At 41.5% G+C, this 14057-nt stretch overlaps 1 protein-coding gene across 1 annotated transcript in view; it reads right to left on the bottom strand.

The window, feature by feature from the left end:
* Window positions 1-14057, bottom strand: part of C5H1orf185 (chromosome 5 C1orf185 homolog) — a 53338-nt gene that overhangs the window by 29074 nt on the left and 10207 nt on the right. The window contains exon 3 of the mRNA XM_076935185.1: window positions 13349-13447. Within this exon, the coding sequence (XP_076791300.1) occupies window positions 13349-13447 (99 nt within the window). The remainder of the gene's footprint in view (window positions 1-13348; window positions 13448-14057) is intronic.

Below are 14057 nucleotides of genomic sequence, written 5' to 3'. Positions count from 1 at the left end.
TGCACAGACAGAGTATAGCACCCCTGAGGCCACTGCTGAGAGAACCCCAGGCTCTCAGAGACCCCGGGCACCACTAAGAGAAGCAAGTAAGTGGTGGGGAAATGGAAGAGAAAGAGAAACAGAAGGGTGTTTGCACAATGAAGAGAGGCAGAACTAGAGGCTCAAGGGGAGTAAGGAAAAGCCTGATATAAGAAGCCAGTGATGCCAACTGGGATCATACTGGGGGCCTGGCCTGTGCTGCTATTGGGAGCCATGTGTGGGTCTGTGGCCCTCATCAGCAGAATTCTGTTATCACCAAAGACAAGGCAGATGTCCCTGCTCTGGGCTGCTACCCAGGGACATGTTAGTGTCTTTGGGCTATGCAGAAGTGGCCCACCCTTACCTGGGCATTGTGGGAGAGCTGGCCCTGGGGGTGTGAAAGCAGGAGAGCTGACATCACCCCTAGTCAGCTGCAGTACTTAGGACAGCATGTCGGAAAGTTGCCCAGGAAGCACAGTACAGCTGGCCCTGGTTGAAGGAATTGTGGGTGAGCTGACACTGAAAGTATAAGCATGGGAGAGCTGGCTCTGCCACTCATCTCCTGTGCAGTGGCATGGATGAGAGGGAGGCACCTTTCTTCCTCCTTGCTCCTTGTCATCTGTGCCAGGAGGGAGACCTGGCCCTGGGGTCATGAGGGAAAGAGGGCTGGCCGTGACCCTCGCCAGCAGCAGCACTTGGAAGAGCAAGCCCTGCACCTCTCATGGGCAGCAAGTAGAGCTGGTCCTGGATGTGGGGGTTGTTAGTGAGTCAGCCCCATGGGCATGAGAGCTGGGCAGCTGACTCTGCCCCTCACTGGTGGTGGTGGCATTGGATAGACCAGCTGAGGCAGGGTAGAAGTGCTCACCCAGTGGTGTGGGTGTGGGACAGCTGGCAGACTGACAAGCTCAGCTACTTCTTAGAACCAGATCCAGGGCTTTGAATTGGCCTACCCCAACATCTACCTTATCGGAGTACATGAATTGACCAGTCCTGCAGATCCAATGCTACAGAATCTCCGACAACATGGGACAACAACAGGATCTCTGAAATAAGTCTTAGTGAGGTCCTAGTATTGATACTATAGCAGAAAACAGAGGCCTCCTGTGGGACCATGTTCCACCCTGCTGTTGGGCACAGCTGTTGAGCATGACTGCGCTTATCCAAAACCACTACCACTGTCGTGGGGTGTTGGTCTTCAGGGAAACACTGAGACACTGCTCAGGGGGTGGGAAAGTGCAGTTTGAGATGTGGGGGTTGAAGTTGAGGTTCCCTGACTTCTAGACTTCCAGTCTCTGCTGGAGAGCCACACAGAGAAATCAGGAATGAAGTGTTGGGGGTGGAAGGGTCCATGGGTCCAAAACAAGGCCAGGACCGGATGCTCCCAGCCCAGGCTGAGGGAATGAGAACTCTGTAAGCAAAGGCCTTCTCCATGTTCCCCATGGCGGTTCTCTATGAACGAGACAGCCCGAGTTTATCAATACAGTTTGTTGACTGTTCTTTGTGGAAAATAGATGCATACCAACTTCTCAGGGTGGACCAGCAATTAAATACCTTCTGAAGGAAGGAATGTCTAGGAAGGGAAGCTTATTGGCTAAAACGCTGAGGGCCTCTTAGGTACCTCATTAGCATGGAGAATTCTGTTCTGTGCTATGTGAAGACACGGGGAGTGTGGATACATGTTCCAGGCCAGGAATCTAGCAGGGAACAAGAAGGAGTCTGCCAGCTCAGGTGTGAGTTTCAGGGGTCTCAGACCCACTCTACTTTACCAAGTTTCCTGGCATGGTCCATGGTTCCACACCCTCACGCCAGATCAATGAGTCATTGCAATGAACATTTGCAAGCAGGTAAGTATGGACAAAAGGGTATATTGTGGGATACACTGTAACACATGCAACATGAACAATGAGATTTTTTTCCCTTTGTTGGAGTGAGGGGAGGTTGCAAGGGTGGAAGGTAGGTTCAAGGCAAGGGGAAAGTGAAAGGGATTGGGGTGAATGATGTGAAATTCACAAAGAATCAATAAAAAATTAAGAATTTAGAAATAGAAATTTAACAAACAAAACTTTTTTTAATAGAAACCACACTATACTATATTAAGACAGAGAGAATAACAAAGGTTGAAGACAAGATCAAATAGTTACTAGGCTCAGACAGCAATAAAGAGAAAAATATTATAGCAACAACTTTCAAGAAATCATGGTCTGGGCAGTGGTGGCGCACACCTTTAATCCCAGCACTTGGGAGGCAGAGACAGGTGGATTTCTGAGTTAGAGGCCAGCCTGGTCTACAAAGTGAGTTCCAGGACAGCCAGGGCTACACAGATAAACCCTGTCTTGAAAAACAAACAAACAAACAAAAAAAAAAAATAAAGAAGGAAAAATAATCACACAAACCTAGGACACAAACCTAGAAGTCTATGAGGCAGAAGTAGGAGTGATATAAATACTAAAAGAAAAAAAAAAAAACCTGTTTACCCTTCTGCCCCTCACTTGGTCCTTTTGCCTGGGACAGATACCTAGCTGGTCTGCTCCTGTGAAGATACCATATCCTGAGCCATCCTAGAGGAATCAGTGCACTCAGAACAGAGAAGGAACCACTGCACCCAGAGCAGCAGGATTTCAGGATCCCAGAGGTGGCCTGAGACCCAGCAGTTCTTCCACCCAGGAGCTCAGGATCACAGAATCACAGAGACATCTGGACTCTGAGGAGTTCTGACACAAGCAAGATAACTGGAAAAATAGGCTCCAGTCAGAGACAGTGAGTGCAGGTAGCACCAGAGCTAACCAGACGGCGAAAGACAAGCGCAAGAACATAAGCAACAGAAACCAAAGTTACTTGGCATCATCAGAACCCAGTCTCCCACCAGAGCAAGCCCTGGACACCCCATAACATCGGAAAAACAGGATTCAGAATTAAAATCACTTCTCATGATAATGGTAGAGGACTTTAAGAAGGACATAAATAACTCCCTTAAAGAAGTACAGGAGAACACAGGTAAACAAGTAGAAGCCCTTAAAGAAGGAACACAAAAACCCCTTAAAGAACTGCAAGAAAACACAACCAAACAGTTAAAGGAATTAAACAAAACAATTCAGGATCTAAAAATAGAAGTAGAAACAATAAAAAAAATCTCAAAGGGGGACTAACCTGGAGATAAAAAACCTGGGAAAGAAATCAGGAGTCTGTAGACACAAGCATCACCAACAGAATACAAGAGACAGAAGAGAGAATCTCATGTGCAGAATATACCATGGAAAACATTGACACAACTGTCAAAGAAAATGAAAAATGCAAAAAGCTCCTAACCCAAAACATCCAGAAAATCCAGGACATAATGAGAAGACCAAACCTAAGGATAATAGGTATAGATGAGGGTGAAGACTCCCAACTTAAAGGGCCAATAAATATCTTCAACAAAATTATAGAGGAAAACTTCCATAACCTAAAGAAAGAGATGTCCTTAAATATACAAGAAGCCTACAGAACCCCAAATAGACTAGACCAAAAAAGGAATACCTCCTGTCACACAATAATCAAAACATCAAATATACAAAACAAAGAAAAAATACTAAAAGCCGTAAGGGAAAAAGGCAAAGTAACCTATAAAGGCAGACCTATAAGAATTACATCAGACTTCTCACCAGAGACTATAAAAGCCAGAAGATCCTGGACTGATATCATACAGACTCTAAGAGAATATGAATGCCAGCCCAGACTACTTTACCCAGCAAAACTCTCAATCACTATTGATGGAGAAACCAAGATATTCTGTGACAAAAACCAAATTTACACAATATCTTCCCATAAATCCAGCACTTCAAAGGATAATGGATGGAAAACTCCAACACAAGGAGGGAAACTACAACCTAGAAAAAGCAAGAAAGTAGTCTTCCTCCCAGCACTTGGGAGGCAGAGGCAGGCAGATTTCTGAGTTCGAGGCCAGCCTGGTCTACAGAGTGAGTTCTAGGACAGCCAGGACTACACAGAGAAACCCTGTCTCAAAAAAACAAAAAACAAACAAACAAAAAAAAAACCAAAACCAAAAACCAAACCAAACCTACCAAACAAACAAACAAAAATGAAAGTAGTCTTTCAACAACCCCAAAAGAAGATAGTTACATAAACACAATTCCACCTCTAATAACAAAAATAACAGGAAGCAACAATCATTTTTCCTTAATGTCTCTTAATATCAATGGACTCAATTCTCCAGTAAAAAGACATAGACTATCAGACTGGATGCATAAACAGGACCCAGCATTTTGCTGCATATAGAAAACGCACCTCTGTGACAAAGACAGGCACTACCTCAAAGTAAAAGGATGGAAAACAATCTTCCAAGCAAATGGCCCCAAGAAACAAGCTTGAGTAGCAATTCTAATATCAAATAAAATTTTAAACCAAAAGTAATCAAAAAAGATAAGGAAGGACACTTCATACTCATCAAAGGAAAAATGTACCAAGATGAACTCTCAATTCTGAATATGTATGCCCCAAATGCATGGACACTCACATACATGAAAGAAACTTTACTAAAGCTCAAAGCATACATTGCACCTCACACAATAATAGTGGGGGATTTCAACACCCCAGTCTTAGCAATGGACAGATCATGGAAACAGAAACTAAACAGAGACACAATGAAACTAACAGAAGTTATGAACCAAATGGATTTAACTGACATCTATAGAACATTTCATCCTAAAAACAGAAGAATATACCTTTTTCTCAGCACCTCATGGTACCTTCTCCAAAATAGACCATATAATTGGTCACAAAACAGGCCTCAACAGATACAAAAAGATTGAAATAATCCCCTGTACCCTATCAGACCATCATGGACTAAGGCTGGTCTTTAATAATGAAAACAAACAATGGAAAGCCCCACATACATATAGAAACTGAAAAACACTCTACTCAAGGATGACTTGGTCAAGGAAGAAATAAAGAAAGAAATGAAATACTTTTTAGAATTTAGTGAAAAGGAGGACACATCATACCAAAACTTGTGGGACTCCATGAAAGCAGTGCTAAGAGGAAAACTCATAGCTCTAAGTGCCTACAAAAAAGAAACTGGAGAGAGCATACACTAACAACTTGAAAGCTCTAGAACAAAAAGAGGCAAATACACCCAAGATTTGATGGCAGGAAATAATCAAACTCAGGGCTGAAATCAACCAAGTAGAAACAAAAAGAACTATACAAAATATCAACAAAACCAGGAGCTGGTTCTTTGAGAAAATCAACAAGACAGATAAATCTTTAGCCAGACTGACCAGAGGGCACAGAGACAGTATCCAAATTAATAAAATCAGAACTGAAAAGGGAGACATAACAACAGAAACTGAGGAAATTCAAAAAATCATCAGATCCTACTACAAAAGCCTATACTCAACAAAACTGGAAAATCTGGATGAAATGGGCAACTTTCTTGACAGATACCAGGTACCAAAGTTAAATAAGGAGCAGACAAACCATCGAAACAGTCCCATATGCCCTAAAGAAATAGCAGCAGTCATTAAAAGTCTCCCCACTAAAAAAAAAGCCCAGGACCAAATGGGCTTAATTTAGTGCAGAATTCTCTCAAACCTTCAAGGAACAATGACACTCATACCTAAACCTCACAAACCGAATCCAAGAACACATCAAAACAATCATCCATCATGATCAAAGTAGGCTTTATCCAAGGAATGCAGGGATAGTTCAATATTTGGAAATCCATCAACATAATTCACTATATAAACAAACTCAAAGAAAAAAAACACATGATCATCTCACTAGATGCTGAGAGAGCATTTGACAAAATTCAACATCTTTTCATGTTAAAAGTCTTAGAAAGAACAGGAATTCAAGGCCCATACCTAAACATAGTAAAAGCAATATACAGCAAACCAGTAGCCAACATCAAACTAAATGGAGAGAAACTTGAAGCAATCCCACTAAAATCAGGCACTAGACAAGGCTGCCCACTCTCACCCTACCTATTCAATATAGTACTGGAAGTCCTAGCCAGAGCAATTAGACAACAAAAGGAAGTCAAAGGGATACAAATAGGAAAGGAAGAAGTCAAAATTTCACTTTTTGCAGATGATATGATAGTATACTTAAGTGACCCTAAAACTTCCACCAGAGAACTCCTAAACCTGATAAACAACTTCAGCAAAGTGTCTGGATATAAAATCAACTCAAACAAATCAGTAGCCTTCCTCTATTCAAAGGATAAACAGGCTGAGAAAGAAATTAGGGAAATGACACACTTTACAATAGTTACAAATAATATAAAATACCTTGGTGTGAATCTAACCAAGCAAGTGAAAGATCTGTATGACAAGAACTTCAAGTCTCTGAAGGAAGAAATTGAAGAAGATCTCAGAAGATGGAAAAATCTCCCATGCTCCTGGATTGGCAGGATTAATTTAGTAAAAATGGCCATCTTGCCAAAAGCAATCTACAGATTCAAAGCAATCTTTTTTTTTTTTTTTTCTGAGACAGGGTTTCTCTGTGTAGTCCTGGCTGTCCTGGAACTCACTCTGTAGACCAGGCTGGCCTCGAACTCAGAAATCCACCTGCCTCTGCCTCCCAAGTGCTGGGATTAAAGGCGTGCGCCACCACCGCCCGGCAATTCAAAGCAATCTTGATCAAAATTCCAAATTAATTCTTCATAGAGATAGAAAGAGAAATTCTGAAATTCATTTGGAATAACAAAAACCCCAGGATATCGAGAACTATTTTCAACAATAAAAGAACTTCTGGAGGAATCACCATCCCTGACCTCAAGCTGTACTACAGAGCAATAGTGATTAAAAACTGCCTGGTATTGGTACAGAGACAGTCAGAAAGATCAATGGAATAGAATTGAAGACCCAGAAATGAACCCACACACCTATGGTCACTTGACCTTTGACAAAGGAACTAAAACCGTCTAGTGGAAAAAGGACAGCATTTTCAATGGTGCTGGTTCAACTGGAGGTCAGCATGTAGAAGAATGCAAATCGATCCATTCTTATCTCCTTGTACAAAGCTCGAGTCCAAGTGGATAAAGGACCTTCACATAAAACCAGATACACAGAAACTAATAGAAGAGAAAATGGGGAAGACCCTTGAATACTTAGGCACAGAGGAAAAGCTCCTGAACAGAACATCAATGGCTTATGCTCTAAGATCAAGAATTGACAAATGGGACCTCATAAAATTGCAAAGCTTCTGTCAGGCAAACGACACTGTCAATAGGACAAAATGGCAACCAACAGATTGGGGAAAGATCTTTACCAATCTTACATCTGATAGAGGGCTAATATCCAATATATACAAAGAAGTCAAGAAATTAGACTCCAGACAAACCAAATAACCCTATTAAAAATGGGGTACAGAGCTAAACAATGAATTCTCAACTAAGGAAACTCGAATGGCCGAGAAACATCTAAAGAAATGTTCAATATCCTTAGTCATCAGGGAAATGCAAATCAAAACAACCCTGAGATTCCACCTCACATTAGTCAGAATGGCCAAGATCAAAAACTCAGGTGATAGCAGATGCTGGCAAAAATGTGGAGAAAGAGGAACACTCCTCCATTGTTGGTGGGATTGCAAGTGGTACAACCACTCTGGAAATCAGTCTAGCGGTTCCTCAGAAAATTGGACATAGCATTACCTGAGGACCCAGCTATACCACTCCTGTGTATATACCCAGAAGATGCTCCAACATATAACAAGGATATATGCTCCATTATGTTCATAGCAGCCTTATTTATAATAGCCAGAAGCTAGAAAGAACCCAGATTCCTTCAACAGAGGAATGGATACAGAAAATGTGGTACATTTACACAATGGAACATTACTCAGCTATTAAAAACAATGAATTTGAGAAATTCTTAGGTAAATGAATGGAACTAGAAAATATCATCCTAAGTGATGTAACCCAATCACAAAAGAACACACATGGTATGCACTCACTGATAACTGGATATTAGCCCAAAAGCTTGCAATATCCAATATACAACTCACAGACCACATGAAGCTCATGAAGAAGGAAGACCAAAGTGTGGGTGATTTGGTCCTTCTTAGAAGGAGTAACAAAATACTCATGGGAGCAAATATGGAGACAAAGCATGGGGCAGAAACTGAAGGAGGGGCCATCCAGAGAATGCTCCCCCCTGGGTATCCATTCCTTGTGCAGTCACCAAAGGTAGATGCTGGTGTGGATGTCAGAAAGTGCATGCTGACAAGGAGCCTGATAGAGCTGTCTCCTTAGAGGTCTGTCAGAGCCTAAAATATACAGAGGCATATGCTCACAGCTAACCATTGAGCTGATCATGGGGTTCCCAATGGAGGAGTGAGAGAGAAGACTGAAGGAGCTGAAAGGGTTTGTGGCCCCATGAGGAGAGCAACAATACCAACCAACCAGAGCTCCCAGGGTCTAAACCGTCAGCCTGGAAGCACATAGGAAGGGACCCATGGCTCTAGCTGTATATGTAGGGGAGGATATTCTTGTTGGGCATAGGTGGGTGAGGGGGTCCTTGGTCCAGTGAAGGCTGGACACCCCAGTGTGGGGAAAATTGAGGGTGGGTTGGTGGGAGTGGGAGGGTAGGTGGAGGCATATCCTCATAGAAGCAGGAGAAGGGGGGATGGGATAAGGGGTCCCTGGGGGGGATGGGGAAAGGGGATTACATCTGAAATGTAAATAAAATATCCAATAAAATTTTTTTTTAAAAAGCTGTTCAATGTAATTATAGTAGAAAATTTCCCAAATCTTGGAAGGAACCTGGACATCCAAGTACATGAGACATTTAGAATCCTAAATAGACATAACTAGAAAGTAGCTTCATGTCACATTATAGTTAAAATACCAAGTGTACAAAGCAGAGAAACAATATTACTAGAAGTAACTGAAAATGCCAAATTAACTACATACAAAGGCAAAATTCATCAGAATTACATGAGACCTTCCAGAAGAAATTCTAAAAGCTTTGAAAGCATGGAATAATATTTTAAGTCCTGAAAGTAGATAATTAAGAACAAAAGTTACTATATCCAGCAAAATTATTCTTTAAATCAATGGAAGAGTAAAGATCTTTCATGATAGTCACAAAATAAATCAATTTCCATTAAGCCACCACTGCAGAAAATATGTAAAGGAATCCTCAACAGAGATGAAGAGAGTCACAAACAAGAGGGTTCCACAAAAAAATAAATTTTACAAGAACATATAAACCATGAAATATATAGTTCAACACAGTAAAACAGGAATCTCCTACAGTGAATAGGAAGTATTTGAATTAAGTAGAAAAATACAAAACACTCAAAATATTTACAGGAATCAGCAAACACCTCTTGATCATAACTTAAATGTAAACAGTCTTAACTCACCAATTAAATGACACAGACTGAGTGAATGGATTCAGAAACAAGGTTCAACTGTTTGCTGCCTGCAAGACATGTATTTCATTATCATAATACAGACCAAGGAGTAAAGGATAGAGAATGATATACCAGAAGCAAGTCAGAATACCTCTCCTCACATCTGAAAAAGTAGACTTCAAGCCAAAATTAGAAAATATAAAGTCATTTTACCAACTAAGAGACCAACTGTACATCCCTGTTTCATAAGACAAATATTTGTGAACATCAAGCAACAGATAGTTCCAGAAATAATAGTGATAGAGTTCATAACCTATGTTTATCAACACATCAGACAGACAAAAAATTAATAAAGAAGATAAAACTGTACCATAGGAAAAAAGGTGTGTGGATGATACCCACACATGGTCTGACAAAGTATTTAGGGTTTAATTTGAAAAAGGCTCAAAACAGCTTCAGAATATTTCTCACTTAATTGGAGAAGTGAAATAGAAAACTTTTCAAAAGCCAAGGAGAAAGAGTTGGTGTCAGAGGGATTAGTTTTGTTAGGGGAGCTCCTGCACACAATAAGTAACAGACTGGAACAGACTGGAAGCCAGAGAATAGAAAATCTTTACAATAGGGAATGCTCTAAAGAGCTGGGAATAAAAGCCATGCCCAGGGCAAAGGCAGCTTCAGCAGAAGGAAATCCTGAAAAGTCTCACTCTCTTCACCAAGTGCTGGATCGAACAGGAGTGGGAAGCTACTTCACAAAGACTCCTGCTGCCCTGGTATCTTAATATCCTGAGACCCTTTCTAAATCACACTCAGGCGGTTCAGAGCAAGTATCTGGGGACTATACATTCAAATCTAGCTAGCAGAATACTACTAGACTGTAGGAGAAAACCAAACCAAACCAAACCAAACCAAACCAAACCAAACCAAACCAAAAAACCTTGAATCAGGACCATGCAGCATCCCATAAACTGAAAACCCAATGGTGAACTTTAACAGACTCCAACCAGTATACTGGAAATTGGAAAGGACCACACAGGTGTGTGAGGCTGGCACTGGAAAACAAAGTCCTGAAGGGATAACAGATGTGTGAGCAGATTCTGGGACTCCACTCTAATGAAGCAGCTCTAATGGACTGGACCAGAATCTATAATCCAATCAGCCAGAGGAAGACCCAGAGGGGAGAACTCATCACAGAAGAGCCACAAGGAGTGAGACAGGCTTCTGTGAGCTGGGGAAGGCATGCTGAGAGACTCCAGCCTGAAGCCCAGGTGTCAGGCCACATCATATACGTAGCTCTACCCAGTTTTCATAATGGACCTGCCCTGGACTGTGATTGCAGGCTGTAGTGGTTTGTCTGAGTGTCTCTGGTATTTGAATACTGGATCCTCACTTAGTGGCACTGTTTGGGGAAGTTTAGGAAGTGTGGCCCTGCTGGAGGAAGAACATCACCTGGGTGGAATGTGATGTTTCAAAGCCTCCTACCATTCCCAGTTGGCTGTCTCTGATTCATGCTCATGGTGGAAGATGTGAGTTCTCAGCTTCCAGCTCCAGCTGGTATGTCTGCTGCCTGCTGCCATGGTGTCTTTGCCATTATGGACCCTAAAGTCTTCTTGAATGAGCCCAAACAGACTCTTTCATTTATAAGTTATTGTGGCCATAGTGTTTTAATCACACCAATAGAAAAGTTACTAATGCACAGACAGACAGTGAGTCATGAAGACAGAGCCTGGTCTACTGAACCACCACTCTAACAGAAAAAAACAACACTAGAATTCTACAACCCAGTCCCTCCTGAACATTGCAAATGCTTCTACTGAAAGAAGAAAGGTGATCTAAATAAAAGCCAAATTCAATTTATGACCAAACTCCAGATGTACAAATCCTAACACAAAAACACAAGCATGAGAAAAACAAATTTCCTACAAACTGACCAACCCAACAGTAACGGCCCCCAAAAGAATGACATGAACAAAATTCCTGGCAATAAATCCCAAAGAACGGTTACAAGTACATTCAAAGTAACCAGAGCACACAAATAAACTGAATTAATTCTGCGGGAATACAAACAGCTGAACCAAACAAGAACATACTTACAATTCAACAAAGAGATAGAAATAATGAAGAAAACCAAATTGAAAAGCTCAGTGGAAAGACTCTCCAATAGAATAGGACCAATTCTGGAGGCAGTCCCCTGTGACTGCTGTGATGCTGGGGGTAGTTTTTCCTAGCCTCAAGGTTTCTTCTTTCTCTGGGTCTGCTGGAGTCTGTCACCTGTTCTACTTCTACCAGATTCTATTTCCCATCCCCCTCCAGCCACTCCCCACACCCCACCTCTGGGCACAGCATCCTTTTCTCTATGTCTGCCAAACTCTGTCTTCAAAGTCGATATACTTTTAGTTTTTCTAAGACAGGGGTTTGCTCTGCAGCTGGGGTAACCTAGAACTTACAAGCCTTCTGCCAAAGCTTCTCAAGTGCTAGGGTTACCAGTATACTCCTATTTACTTCTAGCAGGACATTGGTGTTAAGGAGAAAAGACTACTGAGACCCATTGTTTAAACACGTTTCTCAAACACTTCAAGAGCTCAAAGGAGAGAACATGCATGTTTATGATGAGCTGCTTGACTACAATCACCTTAATAAGTATGATGAGCAATCTAATACTTCACAGTATTAAAATGCTAATAAATAGAAAAAACAATGAAAGTATTTCTAAGGCAGAGAGTCTAGAGAGATGGCTCAGTGCTTCAGAGCACTTGCTGCTCTTCCAGAGAACCCGGGTTTAGTTCCTGGTACGTACACATCAGCTCCCATCTGTTTACAGCTCCAATTCCAGGGGATCCAGCACCCTCCTCTTCTGGCTTCTGTAAGCATGACATGCACACAGTACACATACAAAGCAGCAAAACTACTTGTATGCATAAAGTAAAAATAAACATATCTTTTTTCTGTAGTTAAAAATACATATTTCCAAGGGAGAATTGAGTCTTTAGTGGTCAAAATTTAGAAAACTGCAAGTAACTTTGGTGCTACTGAAAGATGGCATAAGATCCTACATCTACTGTTTTCTTTCCCCTTCAGAGTTAGGAAACTGAAGACTAGCAAGCATATTCAAACTGATAAGGTGGAATTCTATGTTACACGGACATATTCGTAACCAGTATACTATTTAATAGACATGCTGTATGGGAAGATAAAAGGCAAGAAAAAAAAAAAAAAACGAAAGAGAGCAGAGAGAACATGATTTACAACTCTTTGAAAGCATATTGTTTCAGAATGCCCTCCAGTTGAGCTTGTCCTTTTAACTCCAGAGAATGAAGAGCTGGGGAGGAGGTAGCTTACCATTGCTTCAAGAAAGGAAGGTTGGGGATGGAGAGAAAGCTAGTGGGTAAAATCACTGGTTGTTCTCTCAGAGGAACTGGGTTCAATTCCTAGCACTCGCATGGTGGCTCACAACTGTCTATAACTGCAGTCCCGGGGAATGTGACACCCTCTTCTGGCCTCTGAGGGTATCATGTATGCCGGTAATGCCCAGACATACAGATAGGTAAAACTCCCATACATATAAGATAAAAGTAAATAAATCTTTAAGAAAAGGGGAGGTTGTAGCTGTGTGTCATAGGAAGCATTTTTGTGCATGGAGCTGGGGTAGGGGATGGCATAATTGTTAATGTATCCTGTAATAAGTCTCTGCAGTGAGACTAACCTCTCTCTGAGGTACATGGGACTAACAAAAAAAAAAAAAAAAAAAAAAAAAAAAAAAAAAAAGAAAGAAAAGAAGAAAAAAAAAAGAAAAACCTGGGCCATAGTTTCAATGACAAGATATTAACGGTTGTTACACAAGCTACACATGGTCATAATTCAGAATGATGTTGACTACAGGTTTGTCACGTATGCCCTTTACTATGTTGAGATAGTTTCCTCAGTATTCTGAGTCTCTTCAGGACTTTTATCACGATGCAGGAATGTTGTATTTTACCAGAGGCCTTTCTTGCATCTGTTAAGATGATGGTGTGACTTCTGTCCTGATGCGATGAGTTGCCTTTATTGATTTGTAGATGTTGAATTATCCTTGTGTCTGTAAAAAGATGGGAAAAGGTAATCCAGGCAAATGAATCTAGGAAATAAGCAGGCATCCCTTTTCTAAAATGTCAACATAGACTTCAAGCCAAAACTAGTCAGAAGAGATAAAGGTCATGTCCATCAGTTCCAGGAAGAATCCATCAAGGGGACATTGCAATTCTAAATATGTATACACTGAACATGGGAACATTCGATTTTATAAAACAAAAATTGTTATACATACAGTTACAGATTAACTCCAAGACAGCAACAATGGGTGACTTTAATACTCCTCTATTCTCTCCTGTCTTCTTCCCTCCCATCCCCCTCCCCTCTCCTTCCCTCTTCTCCTCTTTCCTCCCTCTCCTCACTTGTCCCCTCCCCTCCCTTCCCTTCCATTCCCCTCCTCTCTTCTCTCCCCTTCCCATTTCTCTCCCCTCATTTTTCCTCTCCTTTCTTCTCCTCTCCTCTCCCCTCCTGTCTCTGTTTCTCTCTGTTTCTGTCTCTCTGTCCCTGTCCCTTCCCTCTCCCTTTCCCCATAACCCCCAGGCTCTGGCTATGTAGTCAAGGCTGAGCTTAAACTCAAGATCCTCTGGCCCAACTGGCTCAGCTTTCCAATGTTTAGT

Source organism: Arvicanthis niloticus, chromosome 5, assembly GCF_011762505.2.
Source record: "Arvicanthis niloticus isolate mArvNil1 chromosome 5, mArvNil1.pat.X, whole genome shotgun sequence".
In the NCBI taxonomy this organism is placed as follows: Eukaryota; Metazoa; Chordata; class Mammalia; order Rodentia; family Muridae; genus Arvicanthis; species Arvicanthis niloticus.
This window is presented reverse-complemented; position numbering and strand designations above follow the sequence as displayed.